Source organism: Salmo salar, chromosome ssa11 (assembly GCF_905237065.1).
Source record: "Salmo salar chromosome ssa11, Ssal_v3.1, whole genome shotgun sequence".
Lineage (NCBI taxonomy): Eukaryota > Metazoa > Chordata > Actinopteri > Salmoniformes > Salmonidae > Salmo > Salmo salar.
The window spans coordinates 61279435-61307282 of NC_059452.1; the positions used below are offsets into that span (position 1 = coordinate 61279435).

A 27848-nucleotide genomic window follows, 5' to 3' on the forward strand; every position below is an offset into this window, starting at 1 on the left:
CAAGATTGTAGACCTACACAAGGCTGGAATGGGCTACAAGACCATCGCCAAGCAGCTTGGTGAGAAGGTGACAACATTTGGTGCGATTATTCGCAAATGGAAGAAACACAAAAGAACTGTCAATATCCCTCGGCCTGGGGCTCCATGCAAGATCTCACCTCGTGGAGTTGCAATGATCATGAGAACGGTGAGGAATCAGCCCAGAACTACACGGAAGGAGCTTGTCAATGATCTCAGGCAGCTGGGACCATAGTCACTAAGAAAACAATTGGTAAGACACTACGCCGTGAAGGACTGAAATCCTGCAGCGTCCGCAAGGTCCCCCTGCTAAAGAATACATATACATGCCCGTCTGAAGTTTGCCAATGAACATCTGAATGACTCAGAGGACAACTGGTGAAAGTGTTGTGGTCAGATGAGACCAAAATGGAGCTCTTTGGCATCAACTCAACTCGCCGTGTTTGGAGGAGGAGGAATGCTGCCTATGACCCCAAGAACACCATCTTCACCGTCAAACATGGAGGTGGAAACATTATGCTTTGGGGGTGATTTTCTGCTAAGGGGACAGGACAACTTCACCGCATCAAAGGGACGATGGACGGGGCCATGTACCGTCAATCTTTGCTGAGAACCTCCTTCCCTCAGCCAGGGCATTGAAAATGGGTCGTGGATGGGTATTCCAGCATGACAATGACCCAAAACACACGGCCAAGGCAACAAAGGAGTGGCTCATGAAGAGGCACATTATGGTCCTGGAGTGGCCTAGCCAGTCTCGACCTTAATCCCATAGAAAATCTGTGGAGGGAGCGGAAGTTTCGAGTTGCCAAATGTCAGCCTCGAAACCTTAATGACTTGGAGAAGATCTGCAAAGAGGAGTGGGACAAAATCCCTTCTGAGATGTGTGCAAACCTGGTGTCCAACTACAAGAAACGTCTGACCTCTGTGATTACTGATCATTTCTTTGTAAGTGGGCAAACGTACAAAATCAGCAGGGGATCAAATACATTTTTTCCCCCACTGTATATTACAGAACATGTGCAGGGGTGGGAACTAGCAACTAGCTCCACATTGTGCTATTCAAGCTATGTCTCACAGATTTACCACGGAACCTGGTAAATGACTGTAATAAAGGAAGCTCAGACTAAACGCTTTGCTCTTTTGAAAATGTGTCTCTGCCAGACACTTCTAATAATTATCAGTCTGTTATCCCGCTTCCGGGGGAAATTACAGTATTAAGATGTATGCGGTCTCACACAGAGACCACACACGCTTTCTTGTCACACAACAAATATCAAATTCACTCACTGGATGATAACTATCAAGTCCAATGAAAAGCTGGTTGTCAGGATTGTGCTTATTACCTTTCACCAGAGCGTAAGGTGGCAGTACGAAGCAAAATAAGGTTTTACATCAAAGTCAGTACCAAGGAGCATGGGGTCAAGGGACAGACGGCAATTATGATGGTGAGAATGAATTAAATTGATAGTTAAGGTGAAAAGGTCAAAGAATTAAGTGAATACAGTATATAGAGAGTTTATGGAGAGAAATAGTCATGGGTGGACAGAAGAGAGATAGGGAAGGGGAGATGTACAGTACCAGTCAAAACTTTGCAAAGCTGTCATCAAGGCAAAGGCTGGCTACTTTGAAGAATCTCAAATATTAAATATATTTTATATACTTTTTTGGTGACTACATGATTCCGTATGTGTTATTTCATAGTTTTGATATCTTCACTATTATTCTACAATGTGAAAAAAAGTACAAGAAGAACCCATATTAAGTTGCAGAAGCCAAACTCAGCCGATGCTGTGGAGCTTCTGTTGCTATGGAGACAACCAAGCACTCCTGCACACTACCACTCCTGCCCGTGTGAGTTTTGTCAGCCGGTCAAGACACCAGGGCACTCATCCAAGACGGACACGTTCAAAACGGTAAATGTCTAATTATGATTTAAAACATGTTGGTCAAAGTCCAAAAACTTTCAGGCAGGTAGCCACCACCCCTCTTGTCTTGAACATTTTGAGCCTGACAAGGAGGGAATGCTCACTGGACCAAAAGCAAATGCTCCTGGAGAGACAAGGGAACCAAAAACAAATGTTGAGAACAGTTTTTTAGCCTCTATAACCTGTAGCACAACTAACATTCTGGCATATAACGTAAGTCTACAGTAAAACATAAGTACCAAGCGCCAGAAAGACCAAAGTGTTTGGGCTCACATGTCATGCGACAGAAAGTGTGGAGCACCTCCTTTGTTTACATACTTTCCCTGACTGGCCAGTCAGGGACAGTATGCCATGACAACACAAAAAAAGGAAGTGCCCTTTCACTTGGTCAAAAAAACTAGACGTGATGCTACACTGAACTCTACACTTTTGAATAGGCATATTTCTGGGCCCATACGACACGTATTCATGTGTTTTGTCTCAGGGAAGACAACTCTGCCATTCTCCCAGCCGCCTAAGCAGTTGAGAGGCTTTCGACAATAACAAGTGGTACGTCAATAACGAGCGGCAGAATTGACTCTAACTCATCTTCAAAAGCTTGATGCTAACATGTATGATAGCCAATTTTAATAAAACATTTTTTTAACAGTTTCATTTAATTTAATTTAAATTTTCGTCTTTTGAGCTTCTAGTCATGAAATCAATGCAGCCTACTCAAAAAGCTGTTGCGCAGCAACTCACTGCCTTCCTGAAGACAAACAATGTATACGAAACGCTTCAGTCTGGTTTTAGACCCCATCATAGCACTGAGACTGCACTCGTGAAGGTGGTAAATGACCTTTTAATGGCGTCAGACCAAGGCTCTGCATCTGTCCTTGTGCTCCTAGACCTTAGTGCTGCTTTTGATACCATCGATCACCACATTCTTATGGAGAGATTGGAAACCCCAATTGGTCTTCATGGACAAGTTTTGGCCTGGTTTAGATCCTATCTGTCGGAAAGATATCAGTTTATCTCTGTGGATGGTTTGTCTTCTGACAAATCAACTGTAAAGTTCGGTGTTCCTCAAGGTTCCGTTTTAGGACCACAATTGTTTTCACTATATATTTTACCTCTTGGTGATGTCATTCGGAAACATAATGTAATATTCATATGTGAATACATACTGAATTATAATTGGATGCATTTTACCGCCATATCATACTGTGCGGTGATTGGTTAAGACCACCCAGATGGTTAGGTCATGGCCAGTTGATCGTGGTTGGAGATAGGCGAACATGCAGTTGTAGCTAGTTAATAAAGAGTTATGTTAACCTCTTGGGGCTAGGTGGGACGCTAGCGTGCCACCCGTGGTGCACTCCATCAACAGCAGGTGCATTTCAAGAGCGGCAAATTTGAATCCAAATAAATGTCAAAATTCAAATTTTTCAAAAATACAACTATGTTACACCATTTGAAAGATAAACATCTCCTTAATCTAACCACGTTTTACGATTTCAAAAAGGTTTTACGGCGAAAGCATAAATTTAGAGTATGTTAGGACAGTACATTTACAAGAGTTGTGTGTAATGTTTTGTCAAGTCAAAGACAGGGTCACCAAAACCATAAAACCAGCTAAAATGATACACTAACCTTTTACAATCTCCATCAGATGACACTCCTAGGACATTATGTTAGACAATGCATGCATTTTTAGTTCTATCAAGTTCATATTTATATCCAAAAACAGCGTTTTACTATGGCATTGATGTTGAGGAAATCGTTTCCCTCCAATAACCGGCAGTCAAGTCAGCGTCACAAATTAAATAATTAAAATTAGAAAACATTGGTAAAATATTATATTGTCATTTAAAGAATTATAGATTTACATCTTTTGAACGCAATCAACTTGCCAGATTTAAAAATAACCTTACTGGGAAATCACACTTTGCAATAATCTGAGCACTGTGCCCAGAAAAATACGCGTTGCGATACAGACTAGACATCATGTTGGGGAGATCTAAAATCGAAAATACTATGTAAATAATCCATTACCTTTGATTCTCTTCATCAGATGTCACTTCCAGGTATCACAGGTCCATAACGAATGTAGTTTTGTTCAAAAAAGCTCATCATTTATGTCCAAAAATCTCCGTCTCGTTAGCACATGATGTAAGCCAGCCGGACTTCCGTCATGAACGAGGGGAAAAAATATATTTCCGTTCGTTCAAACATGTCAAACGTTGTATAGCATAAATCATTAGGGCCTTTTTAACCAGAACATGAATAATATTCAAGGTGGACGAATGCATAGCCTTTTATAACGTATTGGAACGAGGGTACCCAACATGAAGTAGCGCGCCAGGTGTCTAATGGGACATCACCGTTCCATGGCTCTTGTTCGGTCAGATCTCCCTCCAGAAGACTCAAAACACTTTGTAAAGGCTGGTGACATCTAGTGGAAGCAATAGGAAGTGCCAAAATATTCCTAAACCCCTGTGTTTTTCAATGGGATAGGTTTAAAGTCAATACAACACATCAGGTATCCACTTCCTGTCAGAAAATGTCTCAGGGTTTTGCCTGCCAAATGAGTTCTGTTATACTCACAGACACCATTCAAACAGTTTTGGAAACTTTAGAGTGTTTTCTATCCATATATAATAAGTATATGCATATTCTAGTTACTGGGTAGAATTAGTAACCAGATTAAATCGGGTACATTTTTTTTATCCAGACGTGCAAATGCTGCCCCCTAGACCCAACAGGTTAAGAAACATCCTGTCACGGAAAATGTCGTACTCTTCGGCGAATATGTCGCATGGGAGAGAGAAGGACCAAGGCGCAGCGGGATTGTGGACACTCATGTTTATTACTGACAAAACATGTAAGGCATCCACTTGAAAAACAACACTAGACAGTACTCACGACATGGACAGTCTTGCAGGCTATACAAAACGCAGTGCAAAATCAATTCCCCACAACCCCAAAGAAAAACACACACACCTATATAGGACATACCAATCAAAGGCAACTATACACACCTGCCTTCAATTGGAAGTCCCAATCACCAACACAACATTTAACAAACACAAACCACCTGCCACATCCTGACCAAGACTAAGCAATACGCCCTCTGCTGGTCAGGACGTGACAGTACCCCCCCCCCTCAAGGTGCAGACCCCGGGATGCACCTAAAAAAAAGAAAAACACAAGAAAATCCCCAATACCCCAACAAAACCAACAAACAATAACCCCTAAACAATAAGGGAGGGAAGGGAGGGTGGCTGCCGTCACCGACGGCACTGTGCTACACCCTCCCTCCCCAACCCACCTATCCTGGAGGTGGCTCAGGTGCAGGACGTGGACCTTGCTCCACCCTCGGCGTCGCCCACTTCGGTGGCGCCGATAGCTGCGCCAGGCAGACGGGCCACTCGGGCTGGACCGGAGGACAGGAGGGCCCCTCGGGCTGGGACGGAGGACAGGAGGGCCCCTTGGGCTGGGCCGGAGGACAGGAGGGCCACTCGGGCTGGGCCGGAGGACAGGAGGGCCACTCGGGCTGGGCCGGAGGACAGGAGGGCCACTCGGGCTGGGCCGGAGGACAGGAGGGCCCCTCGGGCTGGGCCGGAGGACAGGAGGGCCCCTCGGGCTGGGCCGGAGGACAGGAGGGCCACTCTGGCAGCTCCGGGCAGTCTGGCCACTCTGGCAGCTCCGGGCAGTCTGGCCACTCTGGCAGCTCCGGGCAGTCTGGCCACTCTGGCAGCTCCGGGCAGTCTGGCCACTCTGGCAGCTCCGGGCAGTCTGGCCACTCTGGCAGCTCCGGGCAGTCTGGCCACTCTGGCAGCTCCGGGCAGTCGGGCCACTTTGGCATCTCCGGGCAGTCGGGCCACTCTGGCATCTCCGGGCAGACGGGCCACTCTGGCATCTCCTGACTAGCGGGCGGCTCTGGCGGCTCCTGACTGGCGGGCGGCTCTGGCGGCTCCTGACTGGCGGGCGGCTCTGGCGACTTTCGACTGGCGGGCGGCTCTGGTGACTGTTGACTGGTGAGGCTGGGCTGACGCACTAGACGCCTGATGCGTGGGGCTGGTACCAGATGTGCCAGCCTGGAGACACGCACCTCAGGGCTAGTGCAGGGAGCTGGCCTGGGGCTCCATCCTTGCCCCGTCAAACAGCCCTTGTGCCCCCCCCCTAAAAAATTATTGGGGCTTCCTCTCGGGTTCCCTTAGCTCCCTTAACTTGTCCTCCCAGGTCCATCCTTCCTCCTCGTTCGTCCGCTGCTTGGTCCTTTGGTGGTGGGTAGTTCTGTCACAAAAAATGTCGTACTCGTCACAGAAAATGTCGTACTGGAGAGAAGAGGACCAAGGCGCAACGGGAATGTGAATACTCATGGTTTTAATTTAAAAAAAGGAGTAAAGTATTCACTGACAAAACAATAAAGATGACAACAGCAACAGTTTTACAGGCTCTACAAACGCAGAGCAAAAACAACTACCCAAAACCCCAAAGAAAAACACACACACCTATATAGGACTTCCAATCAAAGGCAACTCAACACACCTGCCTTCAATTGGAAGTCCCAATCACCAACAAACATTCACACACACAAAACTGCCACGTCCTGACCCCAAAACTAATACAATAGCTCCATCTGCTGGTCAGGACGTGACACATCCTGTAGTTCTGCGTTTTATTATTTTGTACAAAGCGTACCAAACAAGACACATAATGTTAACTTTCACCGCTATGCAGACGATACACAGCTGTACATTTCAATGAAACATGGTGAAGCCCCAAAATTGCCCTCCCTGGAACCCTGTGTGTCAGACATAAGGAAGTGGATGGCGGCAGATGTTTTACTTTTAAACTCAGACAAAACAGAGATGCTAGTTCTAGGTCCCAAGAAACAAAGAGATCTTCTGTTGGATCTGACAATTAATCTTGACGGTTGTACAGTCATCTCAAATAAAACTGTGAAGGACCTCGGCGTTACTCTGGACCCCGATCTCTCTTTTGAAGAACATATCAAGAATATTTCAAGGACAGCTTTTTTCCATCTTCATAACATTGAAAAAAATCTGAAACTTTCTGTCCAAAAATGATGCCCTAAATAAACTTCAGTTCGTGCTAAACACGGCTGCTAGAACCTTGACAAGAACCCAACAATTTGATCATATTACTCCAGTGTTAGCCTCACTACACTTGCTTCCTGTTAAGGCTAGGGCTGATTCAAGGTTTTACTGCTAACCTACAAAGCATTACATGGGCTTTCTCCTACCTATCTCTCCAATTTGGTCCTGCCGTACATACCTATATGTACGCTACGGTCACAAGACGCAGGCCTCCTTACTGTCCCTAGAATTTCTAAGCAAACAGCTGGAGGCAGGGCTTTCTCCTATAGAGCTCCATTTTTATGGATTGGTCTGCCTATCCATGTGAGAGACGCAGACTCGGTCTCGACCTTTAAGTCTTTATTGAAGACTCATCTCTTCAGTAGGTCCTATGATTGAGTGTAGTCTGGCCCAGGGGTGTGAAGGTGAACGGAAAGGCACTGGAGCAACGAACCGCCCTTGCTGTCTCTGCCTGGCCGGTTCCCCTCTCTCCACTGGGATTCTCTGCCTCTAACCCTATTACAGGGGCTGATTCACTGGCTTACTGGTGCTCTTCCATGCCGTCCCTAGGAGGGGTGAGTCACTTGAGTGGGTTGAGTCACTGACGTGATCTTCCTGTCCGGGTTGGCGCCCCCCTCGGGTTCGTGCCGTGGGGGAAATCTTGGTGGGCTATACTCGGCCTTGTCTCAGGGTAGTAGGCTGATGGTTGAAGATATCCCTCTAGTGGTGTGGGGGCTTTGGTTTGGCAAAGTGGGTGGGGTTATATCCTGCCTGTTTGGCCATGTCTGGGCCACAGTGTCTCCCGACCCCTTCTGTCTCAGCCTCCAGTATTTATGCTGAAATAGTTTGTGTGTCGGGAGGCTAGGGTCAGTCTGTTATATCTGGAGTATTTCTCCTGTCTTATCCGGAGTCTATTTCTCCTGTCTTATCCGGAGTCTGCTCCCTCTAATTCGCTCTCTCTCTTCCTCTCTCTCTTTCGCTCTCTCTTTCTTTCTGAAAACCTGAGCCCTAGGACCATGCCTCAGGACTACCTGGCCTGATGACTCCTTTATGTCCCTAGTCCACCTGGTCATGCTACTGCTCCAGTTTCAACTGTTCTGCCTGAGGCTATGGAACCCTGACCTGTTCACCGGACATGCTACCTTGACCTGGTGTTTTAGACTCTCTCTCTACTGCACCTGCTGTCTCTAACTGAATGATCGGCTATGAAAAGCCAACTGACATTTACTCCTGAGGTGCTGACCTGTTGCACCCTCTACAACCATCTGACCCTGCTGGTCATCTATGAACATTTGAACATCTTGGCCATGTACTGTTATAATCTCCACCTGGCACAGCCAGAAGAGGACTGGCCACCCTCATAGCCTGCTTCCTCTCTAGGTTTCTTCCTAGGTTCTGGCCTTTCTAGGGAGTTTTTCCTAGCCACCGTGCTTCTACATCTGCATTACTTGCTGTTTGGGGTTTTAGGCTGGGTTTCTGTACAGCACTTTGTGACAGTGGCTGATGTAAAAAGGGCTTTATAAATACATTTGATTGATTGATTGATTGATTGATACTTGACTCTGGTTCGTGCTCAAAGCAGGGGCGAAAATCTGATATCAACTTTGGAGGGGACAATTACATGAAATTTTCTCAAGAGCAATTCCTGAGGGGGACACCAAAAGTAGTGCTGTAACACATAGCCTACATTGTAATATGGTAAATGTATATTGAGGAACCAAAGAAATAAGGTGTTTGCTGTACTCCTAACTACCGGTACCCAAAACTACACAACTAATCACAACAGCAATACCATTGCCTTTAACAAATCTTATTTTTATGGTATATCTATCAGGACGAATCTGTATGGCTGGACGTGTTTCAATGAACTTGATGTACATGTTCTTAGTCTCTGGGACATTGTGTACTATAGTGAAACAGGGTGGCCTTTGGACAAGAACAGCAGATATCCTCCCTCTTCCACCTCAGCCTTCACTTCCCTCTGCTAATCTTTTCTTAGCCAACCACTGACAGATCCATTGTCGGCTTTCACAGCAAACACATGGGGGGGGGTCTTGGAGAGGTCTGGATGAATCCCAAATCCCAATATTATATAATAGACCCAGCACAGTGATAGTGAATATCTTGGATAGTAATATTAAGTGGTAGTTGCTACATGATCTTCTCAGTAAACATGTTACCTTGACTGGCGTCTCTTTGCCTCTTCCATATATCTAATAACGTAACAGTTGGTGTCAGAAGTGGGCTCTAGCACTGCAAGTATAGTTACCTCAAATGAAGTACTAACTACTAATTAAATAGGCCTTTGTTAGGTCAGGTAAGCTAAAGAACGACAAGGCCAGGTTAACCAAGGTTAGCGGCTTGAGAAAAGGAAGTAAAATTAAACACTTAGTGGGATAAAGTTTTGTGTTATTGCCAGGAAGTAATTGTAAGAGATGTGAAGAAGGGAAGAGGATTGAAATAAGTAAGCAAGAAAGGGAGAGAAAGAGAGAGAGAGAGAGAGTGCTTGATCTGTGATTGATATGAAGGTTAATCAGTGTGAGTGAGCGGTGTGTGCATAATAATGTATGTTTGTGAGTGTATAGATATCAACAGTGACAGAACTATTCTGTACACCACGTTCAAGCCAAACCAAACCAATCAAACACACTCAGTTAGTGTGTGTATTTGTTTGCACTTGTTCATTAGCCCATTATGCCATTGACATTGACTAGGCCAAAACTAGCCTTACCTCTATGGAGGGCTACAAAACAAGAACCCATTTCAGCTTTAGGCTACTCTCACTACTAGCCTATATGGTGATGACACAACACATTCTTCCCCTCACACACCAGGCACAACACCCAGGTACAAATTAAGCCTAGTGTGCCCTCACATTACAACAGAGTGACCTTAGGCTGGTGACCAGAGGCCAGACCCAAACTGAGAGAGACTCCATTCAACCCCTCGTATTGTCCCCTTGTCAAAGGAAGTGGCATTTACCTGCCCTCAGGTTCTATGTGATTACACTCCTTTGTCTGCCGATGAGCGTAATGTAGGTGGAAAAAAAAACATGAGCAAAGGTCTCAACAAGTTGACCATGAGTGGCTTCAAGAAACCACATTTACAGCCGATTGTAACGGACGGAATGACAACATTGTGGGAGGCCATTGGCCATTGAACTGCAAGTGTTGCTCGTGGTTTGTGGTTGCTCATCAGCTACATTGGTGGTAATTAGATCATATTCATATTGTTGTTCATTATAATGAGAGAGAGACGAGGGGGATTATGGGAAGGTGGCTGACTGGCTCTTTGTGACATCATCCCCTGTAATGGTTGGTCGGGGGTGTTGATGATCTGATTGATGAGGGCAGTGTGTCATGTGATTTCCCATAACGCACAACTGATTGTCAGGCCCTATTCCTAGTGGAGATGACGCTATAGAATTACAATGAGTAAAGACTAGGATATTCCCATTCAAATCCATGTCATGTGATTAGTGGGCTGGTGGTTTGGCGGCCATATTGGCAGTTCACTTTGGACTGTTTGGTTAATTGACGCTTATCACAATTGGGTGCACATTGATGAAATAAGCTGCTTTCTATGCGTTGGAATTGAAAATGTGATGTGTTCTCTGTGACCATTGCAAGGGAATGCAGAAATGTACACAATGTACAAATTATAATGAAGCACTTTAACATTGTTTTTACTAAATCACCATAATACAGGGAAAAGCATGGATGTTCATTAAACATATTCCTCATGATTATCTTACATTTAGTCATGTATTTCTGCTTTTATTTCACAAAGGTTTCATGTCCTGTGAACGCATGGCCTTGCACAAAAACAGGAATTCAACTTTTTTTCAGCCTTTATGTACAGATGTGGGACCTTAATTTGAGTCAGGTACAGCAGGAAAATTATCCCGCAGCAAAAGGAAATGTGAAATATTACGTGGATTATAATTAATGGATATTTTTATAGGGGTTGATACATTTTTCGTAAATTATAATCAAGTCTGAAATTTCTAAATGGAAATTACAAACTTCAGAATTCCTTTTAAAACCTCAAATACACTACAAGTTTTAAATGTCCTACATTGCACGAAAGTTCTCCTGCAATAGGGTGATCAAATTAAGATCCTACATCTGTAACTTTCCTTTCCTGTGTGTTCAACAGAACTCCCTGAATACAAGGCCCAGCAGAGCAAAAACATCTGGAAAAGACCAGCTTGCACTGTAAACAGCTGGGCAGGCCAACAATTCACAGGAGTGACAGAGACACCTACTGGACATGTTGGGTAACACAGCTCTCTATCACAGCTGGTTCGAATGCATTTTCCAACTCACACCAAAACCTGAAGCATCTTCTTCCTCATGTATACCACCACAATAGAAAATATGGAGATGGTTAACTTCTAGAAATTATGCTTACAACCTATCTATAACCTACAAACTAAAAACAACATTTGTGAAACCCTAAGAATGCATAAGAATGCTATATAAAAAACAATTTGTTATACTGAACAAAAATATAAACTCAACATGTAAAGTGTTGGTCACATGTTTCATCAGCTGAAATAAAAGATCCCAGAAATGTTCCATAAGCACAAAAAGCTTCTTTCTCTTTTGTGCACAAATTTGTTTATAACCCTGTTAGTGAGAATTTATCCTTTGCCAAGATAATCCATCCACCTGACAGGTGTGGCATATCAAGAACCTGATTAAACAGCATGATCATTACATAGGTGCACCTTGTGCTGGGACAATAAAAGGCCACTCTAAAATGTGCAGTTTTGTCATACAACACAATGCTACAGATGGCTCAAGTTGAGAGAGTGTGCAATTAGCATGCAGGAATGTCCACCAGAGCTGTTGCCAGATAATTTAATGTTAATTTCTCTACCATAAACCGCCTCCAACATTGTTTTAGAGAATTTGGCAGTACGCTCAACCGGCCTCACAACCCCATACCACGTGTATGGTGTCGTGTGGGTGTCCGGTTTGCTGATGTCAACGTTGTGAACAGAGTGCCCCATGGTGGCGGTGGGGTTATGGTATGGGCAGGCATAAGCTACGGACAACTAACACAATTGTATTTTATCGATGTCATTTGAATGCACAGAGATAATGTGACGAGATCCTGAGGCCCATTCTCGTGCCATTCATCCACCGCCATCACCTCATGTTTTAGCATGATAATGCACAGCTCCATGTCACAAGGATCTGTACACAAATCCTGGAAGCTAAAAATATCCCAGTTCATCCATGGCCTGCATACTCACCCGACATGTCACCCATTGAGCATGTTTTGGATCCAGTGGATCATTGTGTACGACAGCGTGTTCCAGTTCCCACCAATATCCAGAAACTCTGCACAGCCTTTGAGGATACCTGCCACCCTACAGCCGTTGGGCACGGTTTTTGCTCTCAATTCAGGTCTTCTCCTATAAAGCACTAATATGGGCAGTGCATCGGCAGGGAATAGAGTTCTAGCTAAGTGAATTGGAAGACTCCCCATTTTCCCACAGTGGTCCGAGCTGGGCTGTTTGCCAATGGAGGCTTAGGTCCACAGGCTTGGCTGACTCTAACCTATTAGCATAGCAACGCTCTCGCAAGGGGGCCAAAGAGGACAGACAGATGAGTATGATCTGTTTCATTGTGGCTACTCTAAAGTTTATGGTCACACTAAAGGGTATATAGGCTGCCATTCCGAAATTTTGCTGCACGTTCTTTTAGTAATAGAACCACATATACAGCATCACAAAAAAAGCTCACAAATACAAACATACATACTGTATCTATTTGTGAGAACAATTCTCATGATCAAAAGTTTACAAAGGGTCCCAAACATCAAGTTCATCTCCACTTCTTGTGTCAAATTACAAGCACATTATAAGTGGTGGTCCTACAGTGCTTCCCGTAACACACACACACACGAACACGCACACACATACACACACACACACACACAACAATACTTTGGCTGCACAGAGACTGATCTGTCTTTGGCAGATGGGCATGCTTGGTCGCACAATAAGACTGACCTCCAATCAGACAAATCATATTAAAGGGGAGATAAACAGGAAGAGCTAAAGTCTAAGGTTTCCACTCATTTCAACTAATGAAATACACCCCTTCATTTGGAAAAGTATGACTTCTAAATACCTTAATAATCTGATTAGTGTAGCTGTCTTATTGTATCAAATTAAAAAAACGAAGGACCTACAGTATTACTGCATTTATGTTTTTGTTGTCACAGGAGACTTGCAGAGTGTGGCTTGAAAGACCAAAAGAACAGTGAGAAACAGAGATTGGAAGTGTAGCTAATCGAGGACATAAAGTTTTCAAAAATGTATAAAGTGCCTGTCTATCGATCTCTCCCGGATACATTCCAACCCGGCATCTGTCTCTCTACTCTCTTGTCTATTATTTATTGACCTGGCTCAAGCCCAGTAAAACTTCACAACTCCAACTCTCTCCAGCCCATTCACTCTGATTCAGACTGCCAGAGAAAGAGACCTAAACTGAAATTGCTTCCCAGTTCCCACACTAGGTTAGCCTAGCATTAGCACCACAAGCTGAAGTTAAGGGTCTAGCTATGGAGACACATGCACTTGACCATACTGACTGAGGCCTCAATATGTGGCTATATACAATGTCACAGTGCAGCACCCGCTAATGTCTTGTGGCTATAAACTACAAGTCTTGCAGATAAAAGTGAAAGGAAGCTCGGAGAAAAATGCATTTGAGGATCTCCAAAGTAATCAGATGAATGTTTAATAAAAAATAGTAAATAAGTCAAAGGAGGGATACACTGTAACTAGGCGAAACAGAGAGAGAGGGAGCGAGTGAGTGAGACCTGGGAGAGTTCAATTAGTCCAAAGTCTTCTACCGGCAGTAACAAAAAATGTTTAATATGCTGACAATCTCACAGGAACAAAATGTCTTATGAAGAGATGGATATATGGATTTTACTTTATATTATGGACCAAGACCAAGACTAACATAGGTTAGTAGTGCAACTACATTGTAGGTACATGTTGTTACAGTTGCATATCACCAAACTGGTCAAACTGGTGTGGTAGTAGCTCTCCAGGACTGGCAATAGCCCGTCAGGACTGGAGTTGGAGAACTCTGCAGTAGAGGCAAGGCCCAGGGGAACAGCACAACCAGCCACTCCTTCTGTAACCACCAGAGTCGAACAAACCAACCAACAAATCAACAAACAACGACTGTCCCCCACAGCCCCTCAGTGCTCACCCCTTCGGTCCTCAAACACATGCAACAAACAGAGGCTCCATTTAAGAATGATGGAGGCCACTGTGTTCTTGGGAATCATCAATGCTTTTTGGTACCCTTCCCCAGATCTGTGCCTCGACACAATCCTGTCTCAGACAATTCCTTTGACCTCATGGCTTGGTTTTCGCTCTGACATGCAGTGTCAACTGTGTGCCTTTCCAAATCATGTCCAATCAATTATATTTACCACAGGTGGACTCTAATCAAGTTGTAGAAACATCTCAAGGATGATCAATGATAATAGGATGCACCTGAGCTCAGTTTTTGTCTCATTTCAAAGGGTCTGAATACTTATGTAAATATTATTATTTATTTATTTTTATATAATTTGCAAAAAATTCTAAAAACCTGTTTTCACTTTTTCGCTCTTTGGTATTGTGTGTAGATTGATGAGGAAATATATATTTTCTTTTTATCACTTTTAGAATAAGGCTGTAACATAATAAAATGTGGAAAAGTAAAAGGGTCTGAACACTTTCCAAATGCACTATATTTATTCAGAACTTCATTTTGGTTTTAGAAGTGAGGGGGACATACCTGGTGGGGGATCTGGGGGTCCTCTAAAGGGCATCTAAAGCTAATTTATTGCATTTTTACACAATTCAATATGCCATCTCTACTTGACCACAGTCATCAAGCTAGGTAAGAGATCCTTATTAAATATGTTTAAGTGATTAGACAGCAGGCGCGGTAGAGATACTCTGAATGATCGGCTATGAAAAGCCAACTGACATTTACTCCTGAGGTGCTGACCTGTTGCACCCTCGACAACCACTGTGATTATTATTATTTGACCCTGCTGGTCATCTATGAACATTTGAACATCTTGGCCATGTACTGTTATAATCGCCACCCGGCACAGCCAGAAGAGGACTGGCCACCCCTCATAGCCTGGTTCCTCTCTAGGTTTCTTCCTAGGTTCTGGCCTTTCTAGGGAGTTTTTCCTAGACATCGTGCTTCTACACCTGCATTGCTTGCTGTTTGGGGTTTTAGGCTGGGTTTCTGTACAGCACTTTGAGATATCAGCTGATGTAAGAAGGGCTTTATAAATACATTTGAATTGATTTGATTAATAAGACTGAACTAGATAAAGGGATTTAAATAATACATTTTGAGTTGCACCTTTAATCAATAGCCTAAGAAATGAACAACTCTTGGAAAAATACAAAGACTTTTGATTGTCTTTATTAAGACATCATCTATCAAAAATTTCAGCCAGACCGACCAGTCAGCCCGAGCCGCCTGCACGCCCGACCCCCACCAGTCTAGTCAATAACTCAACTCTCTCCCAACACAATTTCCTTCCCAGTTCACACCTTTATTTTTATTTTTCCCCAAGGGAAAGATTTGTAAACAACAACAAGAAAGACATACACCTCAAATATACATTAACACACAGAAACAGCAAATCCTCCATATAATTAATCTCATAGGCCTAATAGTACTGTAGAGCTCTTTTTACTTGCACACAATATAGCCGGGTCACCCTGTCCTGTCCCTAGGAGTCCACCACCCTGCACAGCCCCAATCCAATACACAACACTCAGCTTTAGGATCTTAGTGAAACATTAATATATTGGTTTTGGGTGTGTTAGGTCAATGCCAGAGTGACAACCCCCAGGGCCAGGACTGAGCAGCCCAGCAGCTAGGGATTGCCTAAATAGGTATCTCCCCTGACATAGACATGTTTTCAATACAGACTCCTTTAGTCGTACTGTATTGCATGTAAGGCATCCAGACTTTATGAAAGTCGCCCAGTATACACAGTGATACATAACTTGACATTCTTGGAAGGATAACCAACCTTCCAATTAATGGCAATGCATTTCTTAGCCGCTATAAATGCTTGGTTACACATTTTCTTCAGATAACAGTCTCCAGTATCAACATTTCCAAGCAAACAAAAACAGTGAGATGGGAGAATCTGTAGACATGCTGAGATAAAAGAACATATTCTTTACCAGAATTCAGCCAGCGTTCACAAGACAATAACATATGCAAATATGTCTCCTTTTGTGTTTTACACTTCCTAATCCTCCTAAAATGAGTCACGACAAAGAATTACCTTGGTGTACATGAATACATTATTTTATCCAAAAATATAATCAGTGGTTGAATAATTGAAATGACCATTATTCCCAGATCCCAGACTGTAGCTTTAAGCTGCTGTCCTGTAGCTACTGTAGGTCTACCCATCAATTCAAGATAGAACTTCGTATCATTCACTGATATTGTTAATATACAGCAAAATTCACCTGAGCTCTGTAGACTGGTCTTCCCTGGCTGTCTGACCTTGCTGGAACCCCTGTCACCATCTGATCCTGCTAAGACATGATGAGAGCAGTGTTATGTACTGACTGAACTAGAGGGCTGCATTCCTGCAGGACACCTGCAAGACCTGCGGGTCCCGACAGAGATCATTGCGGCTCGGTTGGCATTTTTCATGCTGCGGACCGACAATTTTGGGATTAAAATCTTTTTGTTGTCGCACAGATTATTTTGAAACGGTCCTCTTTCTGATTTGTATGCGTAAACCTACCTATTGAATTAAAAGCACATATTTTTTCGCATTATTCACACACTTTGCTGCTTCAACTTCAGTAGCCTACCTCTCCTAGTTGGGCATGAGAGTTCAGGCTTGCCTAGTATGTGTGGTCTCATTGAAATAGAGTAGGCTGCATACATGGGTGGAGAATCAAGTGGCAGTTAACTTATAATACTTATATTAACTTACTAATACCAACATGTTTCAAGCAGACCACCATAGTCCCTGTGCCCAAGAACACTAAGGTAAATGACTACTGACCCGTAGCACTCACGTCTGTAGCCATGAAGTGCTTTGAAAGGCTGGTCATGGCTCACATCAACACCATTATCCAAGAAACCCTAGACCCACTCCAATTTGCAATCTCTATTGCACTCCACACTGCCCTTTCCCACCTGGACAAAAGGAACACCTACGTGAGAATGCCATTGACTACAGCTCAGCGTTCAACACCATAGTGCCCTCAAAGCTAATCACTAAGCTAAGGACCATGGGACTAAACACCTCCCTCTGCAACTGGATCCTGGACTTCCTGACGGGCTGCCCACAGATGGTAAGAGTAGGTAACAACACATCTGCCATGCTGATCCTCAACATGGGGGCCCCTCAGGGGTGCGTGCTCAGGTCCCTCCTGTACTCCCTGTTCAATCATGACTGCATGGCCAGGCACGACTCCAACACCATCATCAAGTTTGCTGATGACATAACAGTGGTATGCCTGATCACCGACAACGATGAGACAGCATATAGAGAGGAGGTCAGACACCTGGCCGTGTGGTACCAGGACAACAACCTCTCCCTCAATGTGATCAAGACAAAGGAGATGATTGTGGACTACAGGAAAAGGAGGACCGAGCATGCCCCCATTCTTATCGACAGGGATGTAGTGGAGTAGGTTGAGAGCTTCAAGTTCCTTGGTGTCCACATCACCAACAAACTAACATGGTCCAAACACACCAAGACAGTCGTGAAGAGGGCACGACAAAACCTATTCCCCCTCAGGAGACTGAAAAGATTTGTCATGGGTCCTCAGATCCTCAAAAGGTTCTACAGCGGCACCATCGAGAGCATCCTGACTGGTTGCAACACTTCCTGGTATGGCAACTGACCGGAAGGCGCTACAGAGGGTAGTGCGAACGGCCCAGTATATCACTGGGGCCAAGCTTCCTGACATCCAGGACCTCTATACCAGGCGGTGTCTGAAAATTGTCAAAGACTCCAGCCACCCTAGTCATAGAATGTTTTCTCTGCTACCGCACGGCAAGCGGTACCGGAGCATCAAGTCAAGGTCCAAAATGCTTCTTAACAGCTTTTACCCCCAAGCCATAAGATTCCTGAACAGCTAGCTAATCAAAGGCCTACCCAGACCCTTCTTTTTTACTTCTGCTACTCTCTGTTTATTATCTATGCATAGTCACTTTAACTCTACCTACATGTACATATTACCTCATTTACCGCACACTGACTCTGTACCGGTACCCCCTGTATATAGCCTCGCTATTGTTATTTTACTGCTGCTGTTGAATTATTTGTTACTTTTATTTTCAATTTTTTACTTAACACTTCTTAAACCACTGTTGGTTAAGGGCTTGTAAGTAAGCATTTCACTGTAAAGTCTTCACCCGCTCTTTGTATCATATTGCAATGATAAAACTTGGGGGGGTACATGCGCCCCAGTCTCCAGTGAAAGTTGCTTTCCAGTGAAAATTATCTTTTGGTTCCAACCCCTGGTCTTGTTGCACTACATGCAATAAGGACATGAACAAGTGGTCCTTATGGTATAGCTGACCCTGACGGAGTTGACCAAATCTCTGGACACATCTTTTAGGAATCGTAGTTTTGTGATATCCCCCATGCTGGCCATGACTGGCCATAATCTGCCTTGTTACAGGCCCTAATCTCTTTTGTAAAGACCATACAAAGATCATCCCCCTGCCTGGGGCAGTTATTTGAATAGTGAATTATTATGATAATCTATTCCAAAACATTCTAGCAACTACATCCAGGTTGTTTATATTCATTTGTACTCTGAATGCTGTTTTTGCATTCACCGTGATATAGTAAATAAATAGTGATTAAATAGCAAATCGGACCACACATTGATGTGTTTTGGTGACAAATGTTATTTTCTCTTTAATGTCTGTCCAGGTAGCCTAGATCTACAGATGAAAACACAATCACCTTTGTCATCAATAACTTCATGCAAACTATAATTATTTTGTTACCTGTGTATCCAGCATCATCATCACCTTCTCGGATTCATATCCCTTTCTTGTTCTTTTTCTGTCGTGAGGCACTCCTACAATACAACTTGCCACATTTTGAGCGAAACAACCAAAAACTTGAACTTGCACTTGAATTGTGTCGAATTTCCAGTGACTCTGGTAGTGCTCCTGGCTTGTACCGTGCAATATCCTCGGAGTACAACAGCGGTGTCCAGGTATGTGTCATCAATTCCACCTCTGTTAATGTCACTCACAAAAAATCTGACTATAAGCATCAAAAAAGCTTATCGCACTTGACAGTAAGACTATTGTCTGCGTTTGAAAAACATGTTCAGCAATGGGGAGGAGAAAAAAAAATCAAGTGGGCCACATATGGTTTCCATTCGGGGTAATACATTTTCAATCCAGAAATTAGTGGAGGGTGAAAAAATAACATTGAGAATAAAGACCATCATTCACTTGAGCATGGAGAGGCCATATGTTCATATGACAGCTATAGACCTACTTATTTTCTGTGTGCCATGGGATGTTTCCTTGGATTGAAACATTAGTCTCAATTATATCGAGGTTGCTCCCTTTAAATGTCAAATTCCAATGTCGATATTCATTTCATTTGAAACTTGGAATGGATACGCCCCCAAACAGACACTAATTCAACGTTTGCCTTGAAATAAATATGTAAAAGGAAGTGGTTACATTATGAAATAGGCCTAGTCTATGAAAAAATTCCATAGGCCTACAAATCGGCGATATTTATGTACAATTCAGTTTATATTCTCCCGCAGCCACTCCACATTATAACATGATGTTGAAGGCACTGGTGGATGAAAGGGTCATCACGATATCTGGGACATCTTTTCCTATTGTATTTTTCCCGACAAGATGGAATCAAATGTAATGATGTTTTATTGGATATGATCCAGCCATTATCATATAGGCCTAGTTATTGTAATCATACAATTAATAGGCCCAACATGTCTTTTCACAGCTGGGTGCTCCTCCTGTTTCTATAATTATGCCTATCCCAGTGTCCCCTTCCTCAAAATCTTCTCCAGACACAAAATGGATGGTCTCTCCAATGTCTTGCTTTTTCATATTCTTCTCTGAGCAGCCCCTCCTTAGATGTGTGGAATCCGTGTCACATCTCTTTCATATGCCTCTGAGTTGTTGGTCTTTACGTGGAGAAGAAAATACAAATTCCATAAATAGCATGACGCGAATCCTGTCTCAGCCGACCCATTTAAATGCGCAACGAGAAGGGGGGAAATGTCAAAATAAACGACAAAAATAATTTATATCCTCAATGCACTATGGTAGAAAATTAAATTGGAATGGTTCGGTACCCACGAACTGTTATTGACGAAGCTGGGATGCCAATGGTTTAAGCTTTAGCCTACATCAATTTCGCAGCGTACCCTGAACCTGAACCTACAGCGCGCACCTCCGCGAGTGGATGGTCATTTCTGACCCCGAAGCCGGCATATAATCCATTCATTCTCAAAGATGTGTTGTTCCTTGGGGCAGAAACCATAGTCAATCGCTCTCACCAGCGGATTACGGAGGAGATGAAGAACAGAGCAAATACTGCCAGACCACACGACGCGCTCTGGTTGAATTCTGCGTGCGCAGCCAGCCAGGGCAGAGTTAAACTCAATCAGAAATTGCTACATTACAGACATGAATATAATCTATATTGGGTGCCTGGTTTAGTCTACTGTAGCTGTCACCAAAAGCTCAAAGGCGGTATAAAAAACAAATGGGATCACATAGCCTAGTGATTATAAGGCCTTGATAGGCTAGACTGGGAATTGTATTGTCATCCAATGTAGCCTATTTAGTAAAATACCACACTGAGCCAAACATTGAAGCATAGTCAAAATAACTAATTCATTTGATGGAAATGAGACATTTTGGTATTCCTCTCTTTAGAGCTGTTAGCTCGTGCATGAGACGGGTAGGCTCTGGAATGGGCACGCTGGGCAGTGTAGCAAAGGTCGAAAGACTAGCCTAATTTCACTTTCAGCTCACACGGCATTACTACCATTGATACACGTCCTCAGATGTACATCATTAGACTAGATCAGTGGCACCCGTCATTCAGGGCACCTGTTTTGAGCCCCATATTTTTGGCCTGGCCTGTTTTGCATGTTATTTAGGCACTAATACCTGTCGCATATCAGTTTGCAAACAATGTAAAAATATATATAATTGAGTTAATAAAGCTGCCTCTTTTTTGTTTTCTTGAGTAAGGCAGCTCCAAAATGCAGGTGTTTCAGCCTAGCTCAGTGCTTCTGTGGTGGTGGGGCAAGCCAGCAGAAAATACAGAGCGTTGCACCGTGATTGGCTCAGTATTCTGTCATTCATGGGGACACTACCTCACAGCCAAGTCTAAGGGAAGATTTTGAAAATTCGAGCCCCATGGGTGCTGCCATAGAGTTACATTAGAAGTGCCCATCCAAGAAGGCTCAAGGTCATTGGCCACAGATAAAATGATGTCAAATCCTTTTTAATCCTTGTCATATGATGAGAAATAATGAAGAGAAATTATAGATAAAATATATTGGTGCTCATCGGCCATTGTACATAAACATTACACAACAAGTTGAAAATCGTAAATTCAACAATGAGTGGTGTGGAAGGAATCAGTGCCAGTGGCTGTGTTGTCCCAAATCTGGGATTAAGGGACTCTTTTACAAATTGAAAATAAACATTCAACATTGGCCATGCTGTTAATGAAGCATGATTTGTGTCAGGCACAAAACAACTGTTAACTCGGAATGGCGAAAACTTGACTTCAGTGAGTTCAAGACAACTGGGAAGTCGGGAATAAACGAGCTCCGAATGGGAAAATACATTTTGAATGGTCATCCAACTAGGAATTGTAAATCCGGCCTCTTTATAGAGTTACAACCTGAAGATCAATGACGTCATCATGATTCGACCTTGTTTTTTTCCGAGTTACCAGTTGTTTTGAAAGCACCATAAATACAGAGAATGCCAGACTTTGATGACAGAATTTGCCCACGAAGGACTGCTGCGCCACCTTCCTGTTGAAGTGAGCACAGCACAACAAGGTGAGTCCAAAAATGTATTGTATGATGCTGAATAAATTATGTAATATGCCAGGGAAATATGTATACTGTGGAAAGAAAGTAATAGTAAGTGTATGTTGTGTAGGAATATGTTGGTAGCCCATGTGGCTCACCCTAATAATTTGGTCTATTTACCCCTCTTAATTTCACCTACTGTTCTGACTTGGTGGTGCACATATAGCCTATAACCTGTTTTAGAGAAATATAATCATCAAATATTGTAAGAGCTTTCATTGTCTGATTATATGCCCCCTTTATTTATCCTACGGTTCTGACTTGGTGTACAGGGAGAACACTGTAAGAACGGCCCATGTTCTGAATTCTGTCGCTGTACATTTCAAAAGTGCTAAACAAAAAGTTATATTGACTACGTCCGTCGTAGCTCGCTCATTAATGTCTTAATCAAAATTACAGATTGCCTCTTATCCACTTGTTGTCCCCTTATGCCATAGTTGGTACATTTCAATTGTCATTAAAAACCACATTTGTTTAAGCAAGTCAGCCATATCAGCTATGTTTTTTTAAAAGGCAGTAAATGAGGCTGAATTAACTATTTTGCTGCTAGACAAGGCTCCGCTGATAGCCAGGTGTAGCAGTGATAAGATGTTGGGACTGCTGTTGGGACAGTTTAATGTAGGTCCTAACAATTTGTATAGTGCAATTAATGTATTGTTTAGTGTAGTGGCTTTGTTGGCATGTATCCCACTTTGTTTTGTTTTTCCCCTACCAAATGCCAAAATTGCCATTGGGCTTGATGTAGGTTTGTAGGTCTTGAGGCGCAGCAATGGCAGGATAATTGGTACGCTTTATACCTATACACATGGCTGGAAATCAAGAGTCCCCTGCGCTTTGGGAAAGGTGACGGATGTGCCCATTGCACGCGCAGTTCCTGTGACACCTGCTCTGGCAGATGCTTGGGCAGAGGCCACACGATTTCTCGTAACACACTACGACTTCTGCTTGCCCAAGTCAAAACATAAGATTGACAATTTTACAAAAATATCAAAGTCAACATGAGCCTACTCCTGAGGTGCGCTCAGTTCACTTGAACGTTTGCTACATTGTGGAACAGTTTGTAGTCTACTGAACAACACGTTTCCCCAAAACGTTCTTGTACGTCCTTGAACACACTTTTAGGTACGTTGGTTCCCCTTTGGTGGGTATGGCAAGGTGTGGCTTGAAGCAACAAGTGACATATTTAATGGGCAGTGGCCATGCTGACATTGTTCCACAACCCAGCCCCTCCCCGTTTTTCAACTGGTCATTCAGAACAGCGTCGTTTCCGTTCAAATGAACGTACCAGGGCATAAAAATGTACTGAACGCAGCCCTGGAGCAGCACTTATGGTGCTTTCAAGATAATTGGGAACTCATGTTGTCAGTGATTTTAGGAAAGTAGAATCTCTAGAAAGATACCAGAGTTTCAAACTTAGAATTCCGAGTTGAATGACGGTTCAAAACGATTTGTCCCAGTCTGAAATCATTTTCTTCTGAGCTCCCATTTGTCTTGAACGCACTAAAGTCAGATGTCAGAGATTTCTGAGTTCCCAGTTGTTTTGAACGCAGCATTAGGCGCTACAAGGATGATGTGATGGACTGTGGTGGAAAAAGTACCCAATTTTCACATTTGAATAAAAGTAAAGATACCTTAAAAGAAAATAGCTCAAGTAAAAGTAAAAGTCACCTAGTCATCTATTACTTGAGTGAAGGTCTAAAAGTATTTGGTTTTAAATGTACTTACGTATCAAAAGTAAAATTATAAATCACTTAAAATGTCTTATATTAAGCACGATTTTCTTGTTTTTTAAATTTACAGATAGCCAGGGGCACAGTTCAACACTCAGACATAATTTACAAACGAAGCATTTGTGTTTAGTGAGTCTACCAGATCAGAGGCAATAGGGATGACCAGGGATGTTCTCTTGATAAGTGCGTGAAATAGAGCATTTTTCCTGTCCTGCTAAGCATTCAAAATGTAACGAGTACTTTTATGGGTGTCAGGGAAAATGTAAGAAGTAAAAAGTACATTATTTTCTTTAGGAATGTAGTGGGGTAAAAGTAAAAGTTGTCAAAAATATAAATAGTAAAGTAAAGATACACCAAAAAACGACTTAAGTAGTACTTTAAAGTATTTTTACACCACTGGTTAAAGATGATGACAACCATGACGATAATCTATCATCGACTACAGAGGAACAATAATCATGACACCAAGACGTCCTATTGCGCTTTCAAAACAACTGGGAGCTCGGAATTCACAATTTGTACATTTCCGACTTCAGTGCGTTCAAGAACAACTGGGAAATCGGAATTAAAAAAACAAGCTCCGACTATGAAAAATCGTTTTGAACTGTCATCCAACTCGGAATTCCAACTCGGGAATTGAGGCCTCTTTCTAGAGCTCAGACTTTCCGACCTGAAGATCATTGACATTTTCCAATTGTTTTAAACACGGCATAAAGTAACAGATTATCCATTATATTGACCAGATACTAGTGGCTTCAAAAATGGAAGTCACTGGCAGTCGAGACGAGGCAAGATCAGGTGGGACCATTCTAGCCAATGAGAGGGCTAGTTATCACAGCCACAAAGTCAACATTGGCTATACAGTAAAACAATTCACGAAAACAAAAATGTTATGTTTTTTAAGGTTAGGGTTAATGTTGGGTTTTAAATCAAATTGTAATAAGATCAACTGTATAAATAGGCAGGGTTTATGACTTTGTGGCTAGCTAGTGAAGACCAGGCACAACTCCGATATGAAGTATTTTTCTCAAAGTTGCAGGGATGTCACATCATACCTATATTAGTACACTCGTAACAACCTAATCATTGCGAAACTTATATTTGATTAAATACGCCACACGTAGAAAATAAGCCATTACATGATAACCAAGAACAGGGCTCCGGGCAGCCGAGCGGAAATGGAGGAAAACTCGCCTCCCTGCAGACCTGGCATCCTTTCACTCCCTCCTCTCTACATTTTCCTCTTCTGTCTCTGCTGCTAAAGCCACTTTCTACCACTCTAAACTCCAAGCATCTGCCTCTAACCCTAGGAAGCTCTTTGCTACCTTCTCCTCCCTCCTGAATCCTCCTCCCCCTCCCCCCCCTCCTCCCTCTCTGCGGATGACTTCGTCAACCATTTTGAAAAGAAGGTTGACAACATCCGATCCTCGTTTGCTAAGTCAAACGACACTGCTGGTCCTGCTCACACTGCCCTACCCTGTGCTTTGACCTCTTTCTCCCCTCTCTCTCCAGATGAAATCTCGCGTCTTGTGACGGCCGGCCGCCCAACAACCTGCCCACTTGACCCTATCCCCTCCTCTCTTCTCCAGACCATTTCCGGAGACCTTCTCCCCTACCTCACCTCGCTCATCAACTCATCCATGACCGCTGGCTACGTCCCTTCCGTCTTCAAGAGAGCGAGAGTTGCACCCCTTCTGAAAAAACCTACACTCGATCCCTCCGATGTCAACAACTACAGACCAGTATCCCTTCTTTCCTTTCTCTCCAAAACTCTTGAACGTGCCGTCCTTGGCCAGCTCTCTTGCTATCTCTCTCAGAATGACCTTCGTGATCCTAATCAGTCAGGTTTCAAGACTGGGCATTCAACTGAGACTGCTCTTCTCTGTGTCACGGAGGCTCTCCGCACTGCTAAAGCTAACTCTCTCTCCTCTGCTCTCATCCTTCTAGACCTATCTGCTGCCTTTGATACCGTGAACCATCAGATCCTCCTCTCCACCCTCTCCGAGCTGGGCATCTCCGGCGCCGCCCACTCTTGGATTGCGTCCTACCTGACAGGTCGCTCCTACCAGGTGGCGTGGCGAGAATCTGTCTCCTCACCACGTGCTCTCACCACTGGTGTCCCCCAGGGCTCTGTTCTTGGCCCACTCCTATTCTCGCTATACACCAAGTCACTTGGCTCTGTCATATCCTCACATGGTCTCTCATATCATTGCTATGCAGATGACACACAATCGCATCTCTGCATGTCTGGCAGACATATCAGTGTGGATGACGGATCACCACCTCAAGCTGAACCTCGGCAAGACGGAGCTGCTCTTCCTCCCGGGGAAGGACTGCCCGTTCCATGATCTCGCCATCACGGTTGACAACTCCCTTGTGTCCTCCTCCCAGAGTGCTAAGAGCCTTGGCGTGACCCTGGACAACACCCTGTCGTTCTCCACCAACATCAAGGCGGTGACCCGATCCTGTAGGTTCATGCTCTACAACATTCGCAGAGTACGACCCTGCCTCACACAGGAAGCGGCGCAGGTCCTAATCCAGGCACTTGTCATCTCCCGTCTGGATTATTGCAACTCGCTGTTGGCTGGGCTCCCTGCCTGTGCCATTAAACCCCTACAACTCATCCAGAACGCCGCAGCCCGTCTGGTGTTCAACCTTCCCAAGTTCTCTCACGTCACCCCGCTCCTCCGCTCTCTCCACTGGCTTCCAGTCGAAGCTCGCATCCGCTACAAGACCATGGTGCTTGCCTACGGAGCTGTGAGGGGAACGGCACCCCCGTACCTTCAGGCTCTGATCAGGCCCTACACCCAAACAAGGGCACTCCGTTCATCCACCTCTGGCCTGCTCGCCTCCCTACCTCTGAGGAAGCACAGTTCCCGCTCAGCCCAGTCAAAACTGTTCGCTGCTCTGGCACCCCAATGGTGGAACAACCTCCCTCACGACGCCAGGACAGCGGAGTCAATCACCACCTTCCGGAGACACCTGAAACCCCACCTCTTCAAGGAATACCTGGGATAGGATAAAGTAATCCTTCTAACCCCCCCCCTTAAAAGATTTAGATGCACTTTTGTAAAGTGGTTGTTCCACTGGATATTATAAGGTGAATGCACCAATTTGTAAGTCGCTCTGGATAAGAGCGTCTGCTAAATGACTTAAATGTAAATGTAAATGTAAGTTCGACACTAATTGACCTCAATACAAAAACTCCTCACTCGGTGAGCGAAAAAAACACCTGCTGGAGAAGACAGATTTTGAGCCCTTTTATCCTCTCGCTTCATCTCTTCCTCTCTGCTATGGTGCAAGTGAGGGAGGGGTTCAGTCCCGGCGGCAGAACGAATCAATTGGACAGGCCGTTGATTTCCATAGAGGCGCACGTTTTTTCATGGGACCTCCTGTGTGCATGTGCTAGCCCAGTTTGCAATATTTTTAAAGGCTGTAATAATAGCCTAAAGACCATAGGCAGCTCGTGAATTTAAGGAAGCTTACAATTTATCCTACCATTTCTACCATCTGCGTGCCAGTTATTGTTTTTATATGCGCATTTTCATGGAACAGTTTAATTTCAATAATAACGTTTATGTTTCTCAAAATCATTTCTACGTGGTTAATCATAAAATCTGAAGTAAAATTATAAAAAATCTAAAAGTTAAAATTCAACTTTGGCGAGAGCACTAGCCTCTGCCATATGGACTTGGTCCAGCTTGAAGATGTCGCTAGCAAACTTGCAACACTGTATCAACTAGCCTTTTCCCGGCCCTCAGAGGTTCCTGCGCCACTGAGCTCCGGACAGAAAGCTGTTTTTTTTAATGAAGTTTCCACTGGATATATGCTGCGTTCAAAACAACTGGGATCTTGGACATCTCATACTTCTGACTAGAGTGTGTTCAAAACAACTGGGAACTCAGAAAAAACCGAGCTCCAACTGTGAAAAATC

General features: G+C 43.7%; 1 protein-coding gene across 1 annotated transcript in view; it reads right to left on the reverse strand.

Annotated features, from left to right (window-relative positions):
* Positions 1-20679, reverse strand: part of LOC106562829 (ral guanine nucleotide dissociation stimulator) — a 131406-nt gene extending 110727 nt beyond the window's left edge. Inside the window, exon 1 of the mRNA XM_014127855.2 lies at positions 19078-20679. Coding sequence (XP_013983330.1) covers positions 19078-19098 — 21 coding nt within the window. The 5' untranslated portion in view covers positions 19099-20679. The remainder of the gene's footprint in view (positions 1-19077) is intronic.
* Between the last annotated feature and the right edge of the window lie 7169 nt (positions 20680-27848).